The following is a 15,940-nucleotide window of genomic DNA, read 5'->3' on the forward strand; positions in this document are numbered from 1 at the left end:
CTGCTGTTTTCATTAAGCAGAGATTTCTGTAATTTGTCAGCAATTCCATGTACTGAAAAGTATTACCACTATGCTGAGTAGCTTAAGAAATTAACTTTTGAATTAAAAAATCTTCAAAAAGCAGGGAAGAGAAGCTTCTGAAAACAAAGCCTTACAAAATTTCTGCACTGGAAGCCATTACCAGTAACAAACCTACTGAAAAGTGATGGCTGTGAGGCAGTGGCAGGAGAGAAGCATGGATCAGCACTTAAAGATTTTAAATTCTTTTTTAAATTGGTTTCAGTGGTGATTATAGTCCAACATCAGCAACACATGCTGTCAATAAATCCATTTCTTCCACAGCAAGAAAAATGGCCAATACAATTTGCATTTTATTACATTTTGATTTGTCTATATTAAAAAGAAAAAAAACCCCCACAACAAAATACACGTAAAGTAGAAAGAACCAATCAGGGCAGCACATAGAAACAACAAGATAATACACAAACACACACATGCTCCTCGAAACCACATCAGTCTTCCATTTGCTTTTCTGCATGGCAGAAGAATGAGTTGTTATTTCTGTTCTCATTTGCTGATAGTCACCAAGCCAATACTTTCTCAAACAACAAAAATAGTCTCTGCCTCCTACAGACTACTCAGCATTTGGATTGAAAATTAATACAATTTTAAATTTAAAAGTTTAATGCCAGTCCAGCTAGACCTAGAAGAAGTTATCACTCCCAGTCACCCACTTTGATATCAGACTATTGTCTTATATGAAAGGCTACCAGCTACTTCTGACCCTTCCATCCCCCAGGTGAACCACAGCAGTGAATTAATTATCCTGGGCCATTCCAGTGACTGGTGAAAAGTGCAAGCACATACTCTCCTATAAAAGAAAGAAAGTCAGAAATAAAGACTATATAGCGTTAAAGTTTTAACTTCCTTTCCCTGTGCTCATATTTGAAAACCACTGCTAAAATACTGCACTTGAATTATTTTAGGTTTTCTAGAGACAGGAAAAGGTAATGTTTTTCAACAGTCATTAACTATCACCAAATCACGTTTGCCTAAAAAAAATTAAACTGTCCATAAATTACTACTGCCTTAACTCAAAAGGAGACCTCCACACCCCTGTGACAAAACAAAACTGTACAACAAAGCTTATCCACGAGATGAGCAACTTCTTCAAAGGCCAGTTAGATCACATGGAATATGTCCATAAGTTACCAACAGTTGGAATAGCCAATTCTCACACCTAGGGGATTTAATTTTCATTATTATTTTTTGGTGCAAGTATAGTTTTTGGGCACTGCTAAGCAAAGGACCCAAGAATTTACTAGAGTAAAGACACTACTCCCATAGAGAGGAAAAACAATACACAGATTAAGTTTTTGTTCACAATCTGAAGATACTAATATGCTGGACTAACAGCTGAAATAAGACATTATTCTTAAAATAATAGATTCAACTGTTCTGGCAACTATTTAGACTAATTGATTATCGTTTACTAGCAGGTTACAAGCTAAGCTTCAACAGGAGCCCTATCACATTAGCTTTTTTTCTTAGGTGTTCAATACATAAACAGCATGCACAACTGGAAACTGCAGTAATGGCATTGGATACAGAAGGACAAGGTGCCCTCACCGCATACAGACCATGCCTTTCTGGTACCTCTGTCACAAAAAGGAGAACAGAAGATGGAAACAGAGAAGGACAATCAAAGTAACAGGAGTCCTCCCATTTTTAGGGGACATTAAACAGGGTTTTCGGGGAAAAATATCTAACTATAAAATATATATTTAAAAATAAATATAAAAATGTCAATTACATAATTAATCATCTGAAAACAATGTCACAAAACTCTCAGGTAAACAACCTTCTAAACCACATACTGGCCTAAAGAAAAGTATACCAGGATAGAAGACCATACATTACATTTACTCTGTTTCTGAATCTCTCTCCTTGAGCATCAGCAGCTGACCACATGGCAAATAAGAACAGAGGTCCATGTTACTTCACATGTAGCAAGGCTTTTTTAATACTACACTGAGTAATCAAGGCACAGCTAATGCAATAACCATCAGCTTAAGAAATTTTCTCCCCCTTTTAGCATGGGCATTCTGGACCTGGTATACCAAGAATCATTTCAATTCCTTTTCAAACTTGCTGTACAGCTTCCATCAACTGAAACATCATTTCCCTGACTGCAAGACAGGAAAAACACGTGCTCATTTTTGTAAATATTAAGATCTGTTGTGCTTTTTTATCTATAGAAGTTCAAGGCATCATGAATTTAGTTAAGTGCTATAAAAGTGTCTATAAATAAAGTATTTGTGGGATGCTGTGGCTTGTGTTGTCTCTGTTCTTTGAACAGCAGACGGTTTCTAGTCTTTACAATCTTCCATTTGCATTAAACTCATTTGCATTAAATGCATATGCATTAAATGCATTTTGAGAAACAAAAAGCTGAAATGAACCAGCATATTTCCAAACCTACTCATAGTCTAGAAGAGGATTTTTAAAAAGCCATGTTAAAACAAATGTACAAAGACACATGACGACAACCTTTTTTAAAGGGAAAGGAAACATATAAATGTATTAACCGTGGGCTCCAGAATACTACCGTATTTACCAATCGTTGCTATGTTAACAAATAGCCTCCTTTCTGCTCATACAAGAAACAAACAGTTAACATACAGCATGATTACAGCCAGCCACGTTAGAATGCAAAGTCTACATTACTATTTGTGTGCAATTACTCTATTAATTAAGATAATGAGTCAAGCACTGAGGTGTTCAAAATTGTACAGACTAAATAATGCCCACTGGGAACGACAACCATACTATATGTGCCAGTCACATTCCCAGTCCTTTCCCACTCTGCCCTTGCTCACATATGATCAAGTATCATAGACAAATGAACTGTACTTTTCATTGAGAATTCTACCCAGATGGACAAAAGAAACAGTGTAGGGACACTAAAACATGTTCTCTGATTGAGATTCATCTCTCTCACATTTCATTTTTAAAACCCAATACTCTAGATCTGCAAACACAGAAAGAAATTACAAAGAAACCCACATACATATTTTTGGCTAGCATATAAAACTCTTCACTCATTAAGCAGGGGAGCTTTACACTCTATCCTGAAGTACCAAGAGGGCACAAGAAAAATCAGTCTTGGTCTCAGAAACTTGTCATTCAGAAGCTAGAGAAAATAAGTAAACAGATGTACTGCAAAGATACTGGTAATGACGAGCCTTACAACTGCACAGGAACTAAAATTATGACCAAGAAGTGGCGCTCTTTTTAAGATCACAGTAATATACTGTAAAGACAGTACATACCACAATGAAGTACAGCTATTTACACCTCTATAGATAGCTACACTGATACATTTCCCATTTCATTCTACAAGCTTCCCTAGTAGCTAAGATCCCTTCTGGTAGCTAGGTTCCCTCCATCAAAACTCAATTACTCTTACGGGAATTTGCCAAAATACTTTAACACATTATGTAGAAGTTTTAATGATCTTCCTAATTTACGACAGTAGTATGAATCGCTCTGCACAAGAGACAAATGAGAACTCATTGAAGTGCATATAATAATCCAACCCACCTATCCCTAACAGTCATTTCAGAGCAGGAAAAAACAGTAAACCTGGGTGAGTATTTTGTTCTCAAACATTATCTTTCAGTATCAAGACGTTGTTTAGAGGCAGAAATATATAATTTTTCAGTATACCACTTTACATTCAAGCAAGTATGAACGTTTTAAAGGAAAATTTCAGGAAATCCACCCAAACTGTGGATTTCCGAATGAAACAAAACCACTAATTCTGAGTTTCTGGATTAATGTGGGAAAGGGAATGAATAATGATTTAATCAACCTCTTTCAAGTTGCTGTACCTTGCTGGTGGGCAAAACAGATAGAAATGCAGAAAGAAAAAAATCAGCATCAACAACAGAAAAATTAGTAAAAAATGGCACACTTCATCGTATACCTATAAAAAGAAACCACAGAACACAACAGCTGGCAGCCTTTGATTAAGCCTAAGGTCTCCTGACAATAAACCAGGCTACTGACACTTTACTGACATGCCAACATCGACAGTTTGAGAGAAGGGACCTTTGGGAATTACAGAGAATGCTAAAAATGACAATGAGCAACTAGAAGAGAAGCCCAAAAACTCACAATAAGAGTAGAAAATAAGACAGCTATACATCTCATAACCAAAAAAGGAAACAGATGAGTATTTAAGACTGTAGCAAGCAAATATTTATTTACTCTAAATAAAACTGACTTCCTTAAAAGCATTGTCTGTTATCTTGTCAAATACCAGGGCAGTAGTTCCACAATAATTTTCTCTCCAAACCACCTGTCATGTCAAAATTACAATGTAGAAAAACTTAAAACACTTTTTAGAAGTTACTACAAATTAGTGTGAAAAATACTATGTTTTTTAGTAATATTTACCTCATGTTCTTGGTTGTCTTGTCCATCTTTGCCACTTTTTCCACTCTTAACTGATTTTGCAGGTTCCTTAAAAAAAAGTATGCGGTCTCAGTTTTTTTAAAAAGGACATCTAGATACATTTTCAAGTCAAAGAATCAGGCTTTTTTAGACACACACTAAACATAATAAAATTGACAGAATGAAAATGAGAGTATTTTATTGGAAGATGATAATATCAAACTACCAGCCTCTACAAAGCCATTTTAAACATTTTTTATCTGTAGAAAGACTTTGGAATTTTATTTATACCTCAAAATTCACCTATAAAGATAAGCTTTCACATAGGTAAGCAGGCAGGGACAAAGAATGCAAGTGATCTGAACCACGTCTAAGAAATTACTTAGTTCTGCTACCTTGCTGTCTTGGGTTTTTAGTTTCATAAATGTTTATATTTAGTTTAGCTTTGAAACTAGCATCAGTATCCTATACGTTTTACACTTCATTATTTTGTCTGTGCTAGGGGCTTGAAAGTCTAGTATTAGAACTAGGCCCACAACTCAATTTTCTCCTTCACAGCATTATACTTACCTTGAATCCCTCACCCAGTTTTGAGATTTATTGCTCTCAGAAAAGTGAAGATAAGTTTCAGTATTTTTAATATCAAAAGTGCCGAGGATATTGGGAAAACGTTAAAGCAAACAACCCCCCACAAACCACAACACCCAACCTCCCTACAGCTAATTTTAAACTGACGTTGACAAACTCAAAGCCAAACACAAGCGGTCGAGAGGGACAGCAGAGAGGCAGACAGCTCACTTCACTGTTTCTGACTTCCACTCATATGGCTAATTGCTTATCACACAAAATAGAGTGCAATCCGGCTAACTTCCTGCCGGATTTACAAGTTTTCTGCGATCATTACTTGTGCAAGCCCCTTTCGTAGCCGCCAGACAAATCACTCCCTGGAGCCTGAGCCAAAGCGGGGCCAAAGCTAGGTTCATTTCTGTTTGCAGGAAAAGGAGCTGAGAGACTCCGAGGGGCGATTAGTGCTCCTGGAATATTTAAGGAGATCCCCCAAGCGCAACTTGCACTGCAGCTAGAGCTACGCAGCAGCCAAACTTCCCAGGACGGGGCCGGGCAAGTGGCCGTGAGCACAGACCCCGCACCGTGCCGTGGAGATCACCCCTTCCCCTCCCCAGCACCCCCGGCCGGCCCCGAGCGAGAACCCCCTCCCCGCTCCGCCTCAGCCAGCCCCGGCTGAGGACACGTTTCCCATCCCTTCCCTCCAGCACTCCCCCGCACACCAAACCCACGGCCGCCCTCCACCGACTGCCTCCCTCCCTCCCTCCGACGGCCGCCGGCGAGACGATAGCAGGACCCCGCCTCGGCACCCCCGGCCTAGGCCCCGCCGGGAGCTGCCCCCTCCCCGGCACCGGGGGCAGGCGGAGGCCGGCGCGCAGCAGCGAGGGAGGGAGCTGCCCCTCACCCGGGGCTGTCCCTCGCGCGGCTCTGCCAGCGCCGGGGAACGGGAGCCGGGCTCCGCTCGCCGCTGCCGCCCCCCACCCCAGGCCCCTCCTCCCCGCGGGGCCTGCACCCCACAGCCTCCCCGCGGGGCTCGGCCTCCCCCGATCCCCCCGACTCACTTTCTCCTTCTTGTTTTTATTCGGCATGGCCGCGGAGGCGCAGCCCCCGCCAGCCCCGCTTCGCTCCGCGCCGCGCCCGCCCCGCGCTGCCGCTCCCCCGCTCCGCGGCGGCCTCGGCGCCCCCCCTTCCTCCCCCGCCCGCGGGGACCGGGCCCTGCCCGCCCATTGGCTGCGCGGGTCACGTGGGCCCCGCTCGCGGCGCGTCACGGTGCGGGCGGGGCTGGCGGCGCCCCGCCCCCTGGCGGCTCCGTTGCTCTCCTCACGGCTCCGCGGCTCTCCCGCCGCTCCCCGCTCCGGCCGCGCCTCGGGCTGGCCCCGCAGGCTGAGGTGTCTGTAGCGCCCAGAGCCTCCGGCAGGCTCTTCCTCAGCCGCTGGCAGCCCGGGGGAAGCGAGCGCTCCCTGCAGCCTCTCCCTGAGCCGCTCTGGAGTGAGGGGCTCGGGCTCCGCCGTTGGGCGTTCGGGCGGCCGGCACTGGAGAGAGGAAATGTTAAGGGGAAAAAAAAAAAAGGATAAAAGAGATAAAACAATATAGGGCGTACCTGAAGTTCGCTGGCCCTCTCGTACAAATCCAACGAGTCCATCATCATTTTGAGGACTTCAGTATACGCTTGCAGTGTGTGGATGAGGAAGGTGAGCTCTGCGAGGTTGCAGTCTGGTTTTGTAAGAATATCTTGATTTCTTTTCAAAGCCTGAGTGCAGTTGTGTATGTTCTCATGATGCCCACCTGTAGCAGAGATAACTTTTCCCAAACAAATCGCTTTTTAATCTCCCAAAACCAGAATGCAAAAATTAGGATAATCTTGGTCAAAAGAAGAAATGTGCAAATATTCCATCTGGAAAATTTACTAACTGTGTTTATAACATGGTCAGATTAAGTCGCAAATTACTGTTAGCTGAGTAAAAAGTGCAGAGGACATTAGCACTCATAATGGCATCAAGACATAAATTATTTTAAATTTTGATTGGACATACTTTTTAAATTCTAATTGTGTTTTACTACTAAAGGATAGAAAAATTAGAATTTCATAACTACAGCATAAAAGTGAAATTAATCTCATTCCTTGCCCAGCCGGTGAGTATCAACTCCGGCATGAGCAGGCTACTGTGCTCTCATTTTTGGGGAATAGGATTCTAATAAACACTTGTGTCTGATGGGATAGTATCTAATGTTAGATACTTGTATCAGCTTGTGTATGTTATATTTGAACACTGCTTTTGCTTTGCAGGCGAAAAGGACAAAGAAACTTTCCCTTTCCAGGCACTGCAAAGAAATCTATTGACTGTGGAGAGCTGCTTCCCCTTACTTCAGTCCCCTTTCTTTCCTGTCTAAGTGCAAGGAAACACATTATGTCTGCCCCTTATCCTTTCTCTAACCTTCTCTGGTTTGAGTTTAGAAATGAGGTGCAGTTATCACTATTGTGCCTGTTAAGAACCAGTCATGAATTAGTTGCTACTAACAAATGACATTTCTGACCGAGAGAATAACACAGATTTTGGACATACTTAGAGACAGCAAAGGAAAGAAATCTACCTCCATCTGTGGTTTGGGGTTTGGTCAGTGTGTGAAAAGGTTTGTATAGCTAAGGATAAACTCAAGAGCTTCCAGTTCTTTGTTAGGTTTCAGTTTCGTAGCAGCTTAAACTACTCTTAATTCCCAGCTGTTGAGCTCCTATCTCCCTCCCCTGCACTGATGCTGGTACTGCGAAGCTTAAACCTGTTCATAGAATTGATAAGGTTGAAAACTGTCCTCCCAAAGGGATGTGTTGGTTTGTTTTTGGTTTGGAGTTTGTTTTTTTGGGGTATTTTTTTTTTTTGCCTTGATCTGGCACTCCACCACCTGCTTCTGTAAACACTAGCATTGGCTGAAGGAAGGGGGTGGAAATATGTGGCGGGGGTGGGATGTGACCTCAACAGCCTAGATTTAGATCAGTTTAAGCAGCTTAATGAGTTTCTCATTGGCTCTTGGCCTCTTTTGTGCTTCTAGTGCTCATAGTTTTTCCAAATAATGGAAAAACTCTGTCAGTATCATTCTTACCCAAGTACTTCTGAATAGCAGCAGCAAAAATTGTCTGTCCTTATTTTGCAGTCAGTTGGGAAACCTTGAATCAATATGTTGAACGGAATACAGGTTCAAAAGATGGCACTGACTCAGTTAACATTTATGAGGTTTTCTTTGTGACTACAGATGCAGAAACTCTTGTGAAAACTTGACTCCCCCTCACCTCGCTTGCTGCAGAGTCTAATTCACCAGTAACAGAAAGCAATTGTATTTTTCAAGGCCTGCTGTATTATATGAAATAATCAGTGGGTGGAGGAGGTTTACAAGAAAAATAGTTCCATCTGTATGCTCTAGTGTCTTCATAAAACATGAGGATAGGATAAGTGACTTACATGATGAAATCTTACTTTTACTACAATGGTATGTCACTGTGGGCCTAATTATTCTGCTACAGAGTAGGAATATGTAAATAAGGTGATGTAATTTGAGTGTGAATATGACTATATTAATATTTGCATTAACTTCTGAACATTTTATGCAAACTAGGTGTTTTCAAAAACGAGAACATATTCACACTGATTAGGTTATCTCTGTAATTAAAATGTCAAAAACTAATGCATGTAGTGTAGTTTGCAATTTGCATTTTTTACTGTACTGATCAAATTCTCTAAATTTGCAAAAGTTAAATCACCAAATAATGTCAAGTATTGTGTAAAACACCTGGATAATATTTAATAGCTTGAAACTGGGCCAAGTGTCCTGTGTGCCAGTGAAAGGGGAATATTTACACAGTTAGTCCTTTCCAGCTGTATTGGATATTCTCTTCTGTTTGATAGCTTTTCATTTGTTTTTGTTGCTTGTTTTTTAATCCCTTTACAGTGGTTGAGCAGTCATGCTCTGGCCTGAGTTCACTGAACAGATCACTGTCACTGTGATAGGGATAACATCTTCCATCCCCAGTTGCATGACTTTATTGCTTCCCATGCACTCTCTCTGGTTTAATTGGGTGGTATGCCAGTTCAGCTTGTTAAAATGGCAGAAAACTAACTGAGCAGTGGAGAAGGGAGACAATGAGACCTTTTGCTAGGAAGCTGTTAATTTGGCTCAGCTGAAACTATGCAACTGCACTTGTGGACAAGGTTTTAGCAGCCAGTGAGCTGTCATCATTATACATAATTGTCAAACACTGTCAGGCTGTTTCTCAAAACATCTCTTCATTGAGTGATGTAGATCTTTGTGGTCTGGCGCACTGTGTTGGATGTAAAGGGAGATCTGAAACCTGAAGCACCACTGGCAGTAAAGAGGCTGGAATATATGGGTTGAAATAGAAACAGATTTTTTTTAAACTTGTTCAGGCCCAAATACTCCTTAAGGTAACTTTCCTGGCAGGAGTAGTAAAACTGCCAGATTATGTCTGAAGGAACTATCCGAGGGAGTAAACTACTTAATCATCACCTGCAACAGATTCTGCTTCTATGCAGCCTAACATCAAAAGCTGGAAAACCAGTATAATCAACTTCACTAAAAAGCTTAAACATCTTTCAGGAACTTTCTCGACAAGCATGGATTCATTCTGCTTACCCTGAATCACATTAAATAATTCTTGCGCTGTTCTCATTTTAAATTGTAAGGTTTTAATTCTCCTCCATTATTTTAAAATCCATTAGTGTTGGATGTCCTGCTGTCACAATCTGTGTTGTAAAAGTTGCAAAACAATTTATTCACAGCTGTATAAAAATCAGGCTCTTTCGAGGTAATTAGTAACAAGTCAAACGTGGAACTTCATGAATGTAAACAACATGATATGTTAGCCCTATGTGTGACCACAAAATTACAAATGGCAATTATTGGCATCACTTAACACGGAACCAGAGATGCATGTTCAGAACCATATTTAATCATATGTATGTGTAGTAGTGTTCGTATTGGATGCCTTCTATCTGTAATATTACTCTACATTTTTGTAAAATTTGGACTGATAAAAAATGCAAAAAATGCTCATGTATGATTAATTATGCTATCTGAATCTTGACTTTAGGAATTTTCAGTGACTTTTGGAAGTCACTGGAAGTATTACATTGAAATATAAATTTATTTCAGTTTTGTCTGTTCTAAATCCATTTCACTCCCTTCCTTGCCTTTAAGTTTAAAAAAATGAATGTCTTCATTTGAATGTAGTGAATAATATTATCAGTTGTTTAGGCTATTATAGCATTATAGAAAATGTTTGCTAGGAGATTTTTCCCTTTTTAAAGAAATTCAGGGCTCTCTTTCCTTCAGATAAGTAGCAAAGCTCATGTTAACACTCTTTTCAGTAAGCTCCCAGAGGCCTATTGGCAAAACCAGAAGTCAGCTTGCTTATTTTGTATTGGAAAGCAGCAGGAATTGTTCTGTGAAAGAGCTGGGAGCAGAGCACGGCTACAGCAAAGGCAGGGTGCCTCTGACCAGAGTATTGTCCCAGTGGGGTCAGGATGGTGATAGCATCAGTCTGAGATAAGGCAAGGCAATAATTCAGGGGTCTACCCAAAAAATCCCTTCAGAAGTGACAGGAGAAAGGGCCAAAGACCAGAATGGAGACAAGACTTCTTATAACACAGATATGAGCCAGGGAGGCAAGGCTGGATGGAAGACTACTTATAAGGTTAAGGTTCATCCAGGAGACCAATGCCAGAGAGAATGGAGCACCTGCAATGTAAGCCTGAGGTCCACCTAGGAAGTTCAGTCAATAAATCATGTCAAAGGAGGCATGGCTGGATATAAATACAGCTCTGACAAAGTGAGCCAGGTTTGGGTGCCCAAGCCAGAATTTAAATAGAGGTCTTGGACCACTTGGAATTGTTGTCACATATGGCCAGTAACAGGCCTGGTATTAGATATTGTCAGTAGCCATTGTCTGTATTAATTAACATGGGGATTCTGGATTTCTGTTTGGGCCAACTTAATTTTAAAATGAACATGAAAAACATAAATAATGAGAGTGGAAAACTCCTGAGGAATGTTACCAAGGCATTTTACTGGTTTTAACTGGGATAGAGTTACATTTCTTCGTAGTAGCTTCTATGAGGCTTAATGTGCTTTGGATTTGTGATGAAAACAGTGCTGATAACATAAGGATGTTTTTGTTATTGCTGAGCAGTGATTACACAACTTCAAGGCCTATTCTGGTCCTCATACTGCCCCACCAATTAGGAGGCTGGGAGTACACAAGAGGTTGGGAGAGGACACAACTGGGACGGTGACCCCAGCTGACTCAAGGGGCATTCCATTCTCTATGATGTCTTGCTCAGCAGTAAAACCGGATGGAGGTGTGCAGAGGTTGGCTGGGGCTGGCACTACCTGGGAACTGGCTGGGCATCAGTTTGCTGGTGGTGAGCAATTGTTGGGTTTTTTTTCATCTTTTCTTCTTTGTGCATTTTCTTTTAATATTATTAAATAGTCTTCTCAAGAGATGAAGTTTCCCACTTTTACCCTTTTGATTCTCACCTCTATTCCACTGGGGGTAAGTGAGCAAGCAGCTGTGTGGTGCTGAGCTGCCTACTGGGGTTAAACCATGACAGGCATCTGTATAGAGTTTCAGAAGTATTCTGGACAAATAATATATAGCAAAAAAAAGTAATAATATCTAATGATAATTCAAACATTTTTGTCTGCTTGTGGCCAAAGTTAGCACAGTGGTTGTTAAATATTAAAATGACCTACATGAGGGAATTCAGATGATGATCAAAGTAAGAGACAGGCTATAAGCCGGATGAACCATTTGTCTTATCCAGAATGCCAATTCCTATGAGAAGTGCCTGCATTATTGTGCTGATATCCAAATTCCAGAGAGATGGGAATTACAAAAATAGTAACATTAAAACACTTTGTATAAATCACTTGCTGCTCTTCTGCCTCGGTGAAGCAAATAAAAAGATCTTAAAAGCAAGACTTTGCTGTATGTCATGTAGTTGAATCTTTTCAGGAAAGAAACCTTAAAGAGGTGCAACTCTGCCTATTACATATATAAATTAGGATGTCTGCTTTCACATTCCCACTATTTTATTTTTTTGTCTTTATAATGAGCTAAGAGTCACTTGGAAATATGATATAATAATCTGTTTAAAATTTAATGTCCTTGCCTAGCATTTCAAAGGTAGAAAGGACATATTTATTTTTGATAGTTCATCTCTTTTTCATGTCCAAATTGAGTATTTTTATGGTGTGTTTTGGTGCAATTTTTAGCAGACTTTGTTCATTCCAGTTTTTTGCTGCATTAAGTACAATGTTCCCATACATGTACTAGCATTCCTTCTTCCCACACAATACCAAAGGAAAGATTAATTTTGTATCAGATGAGTGAGACTAGTAACATAAAGGTGACTGCAGCTAAAACTCCTACATTTTCATTTTTATCATATTTATAGAATGAACGAAGAGATCCAATTAATTGTACCTCCTGTTGATGCCATACAAGATTTTCTCCTTCAATACTTCATACTCTTTTTCTGTCTTTTTTAGGATTTGTCATAGCTAATATAGCTGTATATTTTTATCTCAGTGTGGGAAGAGTTGAAAGACATACTCAGAAGGCATACTCAGGACTTAACCCTGCAAGTACCATGGGTTTGTGGACTCGTGAGGGTCTGTATTGGCATATGCTCAGAAGTGTCCATCTTCTGAGATGATGCATACGCCGGATTTCTGTTTCTCAGGAGCCATCCGTGCTTCCCTGTCAGAATGCGAGGAGAAGCTTCCACCAGCAGAGCTTTTGGCTTGCTCCCCCTAGGGCAGGCTGCCTGCCGCTGCACTGAGCAGGCTCTGCAGGCATCTTGTGGAGCTCTGCAGGCCTTCCACAGCCCCTCTGCGTGCACAGCACATGTATCCCTCCTCTGCTGTGCTCACATCCTGGGATCAGGCCAGTTCTTACTGTGTACTTTAAGATGGATAAAATTTGGGTTTAGGTATCATTGCCTGGGCCTGCACTGAAACCCCTCAGCATCAAGCAACCCTACAAGGTCTGTTTTGGTAGTCAGAACAAGTCCTGCAGTCAGGGTCCCCTATCTTCAAAAGCTGTGATAGTGTAAAGGCCTCTGCCGCACCGATTCCCTCTTGGCACTTTGAAGTCTGTCTTTGCATATGAGACATCAGAACAATTTTGAAAGGTTCTTTAATAACAAAACTCTTCTTTGTTTGCCCAAGATAAAAGGAGAAATGCTTGCAGCACACCACTTATTTGCTACTATACCATGTTATCAGAGAGACATGTTATGGGGTCATGCCAGGCAAAAGGCTTGCAAGGGTTATGTTGGAGGACTGGACCAAGTGTAGAGAGATTTTGTACTCAAACCATTTCCTAGAGCTATCTAGTCACTGAATAGCTTCTGGAATTTTTCTAAGAGGAAGCCTCGTTATTTTGATTCAGAGAGTATTCCAGGAATAATCAAACATGTGCACAGAGTGAATGCTAATGAAGAGGACCTTGGAACAAAACAGGCAGTAATTCAAACTGATGGTGCAGGTGCACTCAAGATCTCTTTATGTGTTATGATGTAAGCCTTGGCCTCTAATTCAGCTGCAGATTCTACTGGCTGGTAAAAGTCCTGAGTCACGGAATCACAGAATGGGTTGGAAGGGAGCACAGTGGATCATCTTGTTCAACCTCCCTGCTCAAGCAGGGTCATACTAGAGCACATTGCACAGGGTTGTATCCGGATGGTTCCTGGATATCTCCAGTGAGAGAGACTGCAGCTTCTCTGGACAATCTGTTCCAATTCATGGTCACTGCACAGTAAATAAGTTCTTCCTCATGATTGGGTGGAACTTCCTGGGCATCAGTTTCTGCCTGTTCCTGTTGTCCTATTTCTTGGCACCACCAAGAAGAGCCTATGTGCATCCACTTGACACGCTCCTTTCAGATACTTGTAAACATTTGAAGTCCCCTCTCAGCTGTCTTTTCTTGAGGCTGAAAAGGCCCAGCTACCTCAGCCCTTATCTCATAAAGGAGACACCACTGTCCTTTAATTACCTTTGTAGCCCTCCAGCTGAACCCACTCCAGAAGCTGCATGTCTGACTTGTACTGAGGAATTCATAATTCTAAATTCAGTTTTTCAATACAAGAGTTATTAAGAATTAGTCGACTTTGTCAAACCAGAATGTTTTTGCTTAGTCACATTTTAGAAGGTGTCAGCTCCATTTTTACTGAAGGTTTAAAAAAATCAGATACTCCAAAAGAATTTACACAGAGCAATTAAACATTGGCAAAGCCTATAAGCATTTCAAACCAGAATCTTACAATAGAAAGTGTTAGACCAACTTAACTGCAGATTTCTCTTCCATCTGTATTTATATCATGCTGTGTACTGACTATGTGGTATGCCTGCACAGACTTTGCCCCAACATTAAATTTGTTTGCATCTTGTGTACAGTATTTATTTAATAAATTTTTCATAGATATTATTTGTATTTACATGTAATCATAATTTCTTAGGTGTGTTAGAATTTCTTTTGAACACCAGGAAGCTTATTTTTTGCCTTCTTGCATTTCACAGAACCATGACACATAATCTTTATACTTGATGTATTCCCTTCACAGAAATTAATTTTTTTTTAACTTTATGCTCCTTTTTTGCTGTCCACAGTTTTTTGTTGTCTGTGAAAAGGGCATGTATTGATGTCAGCACAGCTGATTAATCACAACTCCTCTCCTAGAGTTTAATTTCGCAAACCAGCTCCTGTCTCCAGCATGCTGTATGTTCTCTGCTTTTGCTTTTACTGCTATTCTCACTTATTTAATTTCAACTTCATCTGAAGACTCTTGTTTCATACATTTGTTGGCTGTTCAGAGAAGTATTCCATATACATGTAACAAGATGATTCAAGAACCAATTGTGAAAGCTGTTTTTCTCTTCCTTTCACTGGGGCTGCCAGTGAAGGTAGTTTTATGGGTAGCCCTTTGCCTGTCTTGTGTTCTCTAATTTATGGACTAATGCTCAGATTTCTTTATGTACTCCTTTATTTTTGTTTCAAAGAAAGAATTAGCAGGCATTTGAACTAAAGTGATCTGCTTTTCAATATAAATGGAAATGAAAAATCCCTGTTGTTAGCAAAGAAAAGAAGCAGATTGGTAAGTGCCTGTTCATAATTCCCATGTCACTTTTCATTTAAAGCTTCTTTCACATATGTAAAGAGGATAATGGTAATAAGGTAAATAAAATGTGTACAGAAATGAGATAAGGTATGTAAAATATATAAATTAAGGTTTCTTTACATACATTTATATAAAAATTCTACTTATCACCCCAAGTTAATTAGATTTCTTTCTGACTGTACCAACTTGGATTTGAATTTTAGTTCTGCTAAAATATGTCAAGGTATTTTAATATTTATCTAGAATGTCAGAAACTAGATGAACTAATGACTAAAATTTTAAGATTTTTAAAAAAATTTACTTTTATGGAACCAACCAGAGGTTTTAATTCAAGACTGAAGTATTATAGCATTGTATATGAAATGATAGCAGAGAAATGTCCTTTTCACAGAATGATCTGATTTTGCTATGTACTTCCCAAACACTGTTTGGGAACTTTGTATTACTCAATATTACGTATCCACATTACTCAATTAAATGCTAAATTAGCTATATGCATAAGTTGTGACCTTGAAGCCAGAATGAGAGGCAAGTGACCAAAAGCTGACAAGTTAAAAAGTAAAATTCATTAAGCATACATTATTTAAGGAATGCAAAGGTTTGCTAGTCACTCACAAGAGTGTTCAGACTGACTGTACTTTTCCAGGCTGCTCAGCTGTGTCTAGGCCAGCCTTGCTCAGCCTGAAGAGATAAAGTTTGTCCCCTGATGTTGCCCCTTGCATTCCTGTGCA

The 15,940-nt window shown here is 40.3% G+C and overlaps 1 protein-coding gene and 1 long non-coding RNA gene across 2 annotated transcripts in view; one reads left to right on the forward strand and one right to left on the reverse strand.

The window, feature by feature from the left end:
* PPP2R5C (protein phosphatase 2 regulatory subunit B'gamma) overlaps window positions 1-6,218 on the reverse strand; it is a 77,590-nt gene extending 71,372 nt beyond the window's left edge. Inside the window, exons 1-2 of the mRNA XM_085061354.1 lie at window positions 6,084-6,218; window positions 4,462-4,527 (exon numbers count right to left, since the gene is read on the reverse strand). Coding sequence (XP_084917480.1) covers window positions 4,462-4,527; window positions 6,084-6,110 — 93 coding nt within the window. The 5' untranslated portion in view covers window positions 6,111-6,218. The remainder of the gene's footprint in view (window positions 1-4,461; window positions 4,528-6,083) is intronic.
* A 126-nt stretch (window positions 6,219-6,344) lies between these two features.
* The window catches only part of LOC146435941 (uncharacterized), a 48,983-nt gene continuing 39,387 nt past the window's right edge, over window positions 6,345-15,940 (forward strand). Inside the window, exon 1 of the long non-coding RNA XR_014852457.1 lies at window positions 6,345-6,713. This is a non-coding gene — a long non-coding RNA (uncharacterized LOC146435941). The remainder of the gene's footprint in view (window positions 6,714-15,940) is intronic.

This window comes from Lichenostomus cassidix, chromosome 5, assembly GCF_008360975.1.
Source record: "Lichenostomus cassidix isolate B80296 chromosome 5, HeHo_3.0, whole genome shotgun sequence".
Classification (NCBI taxonomy): Eukaryota; Metazoa; Chordata; class Aves; order Passeriformes; family Meliphagidae; genus Lichenostomus; species Lichenostomus cassidix.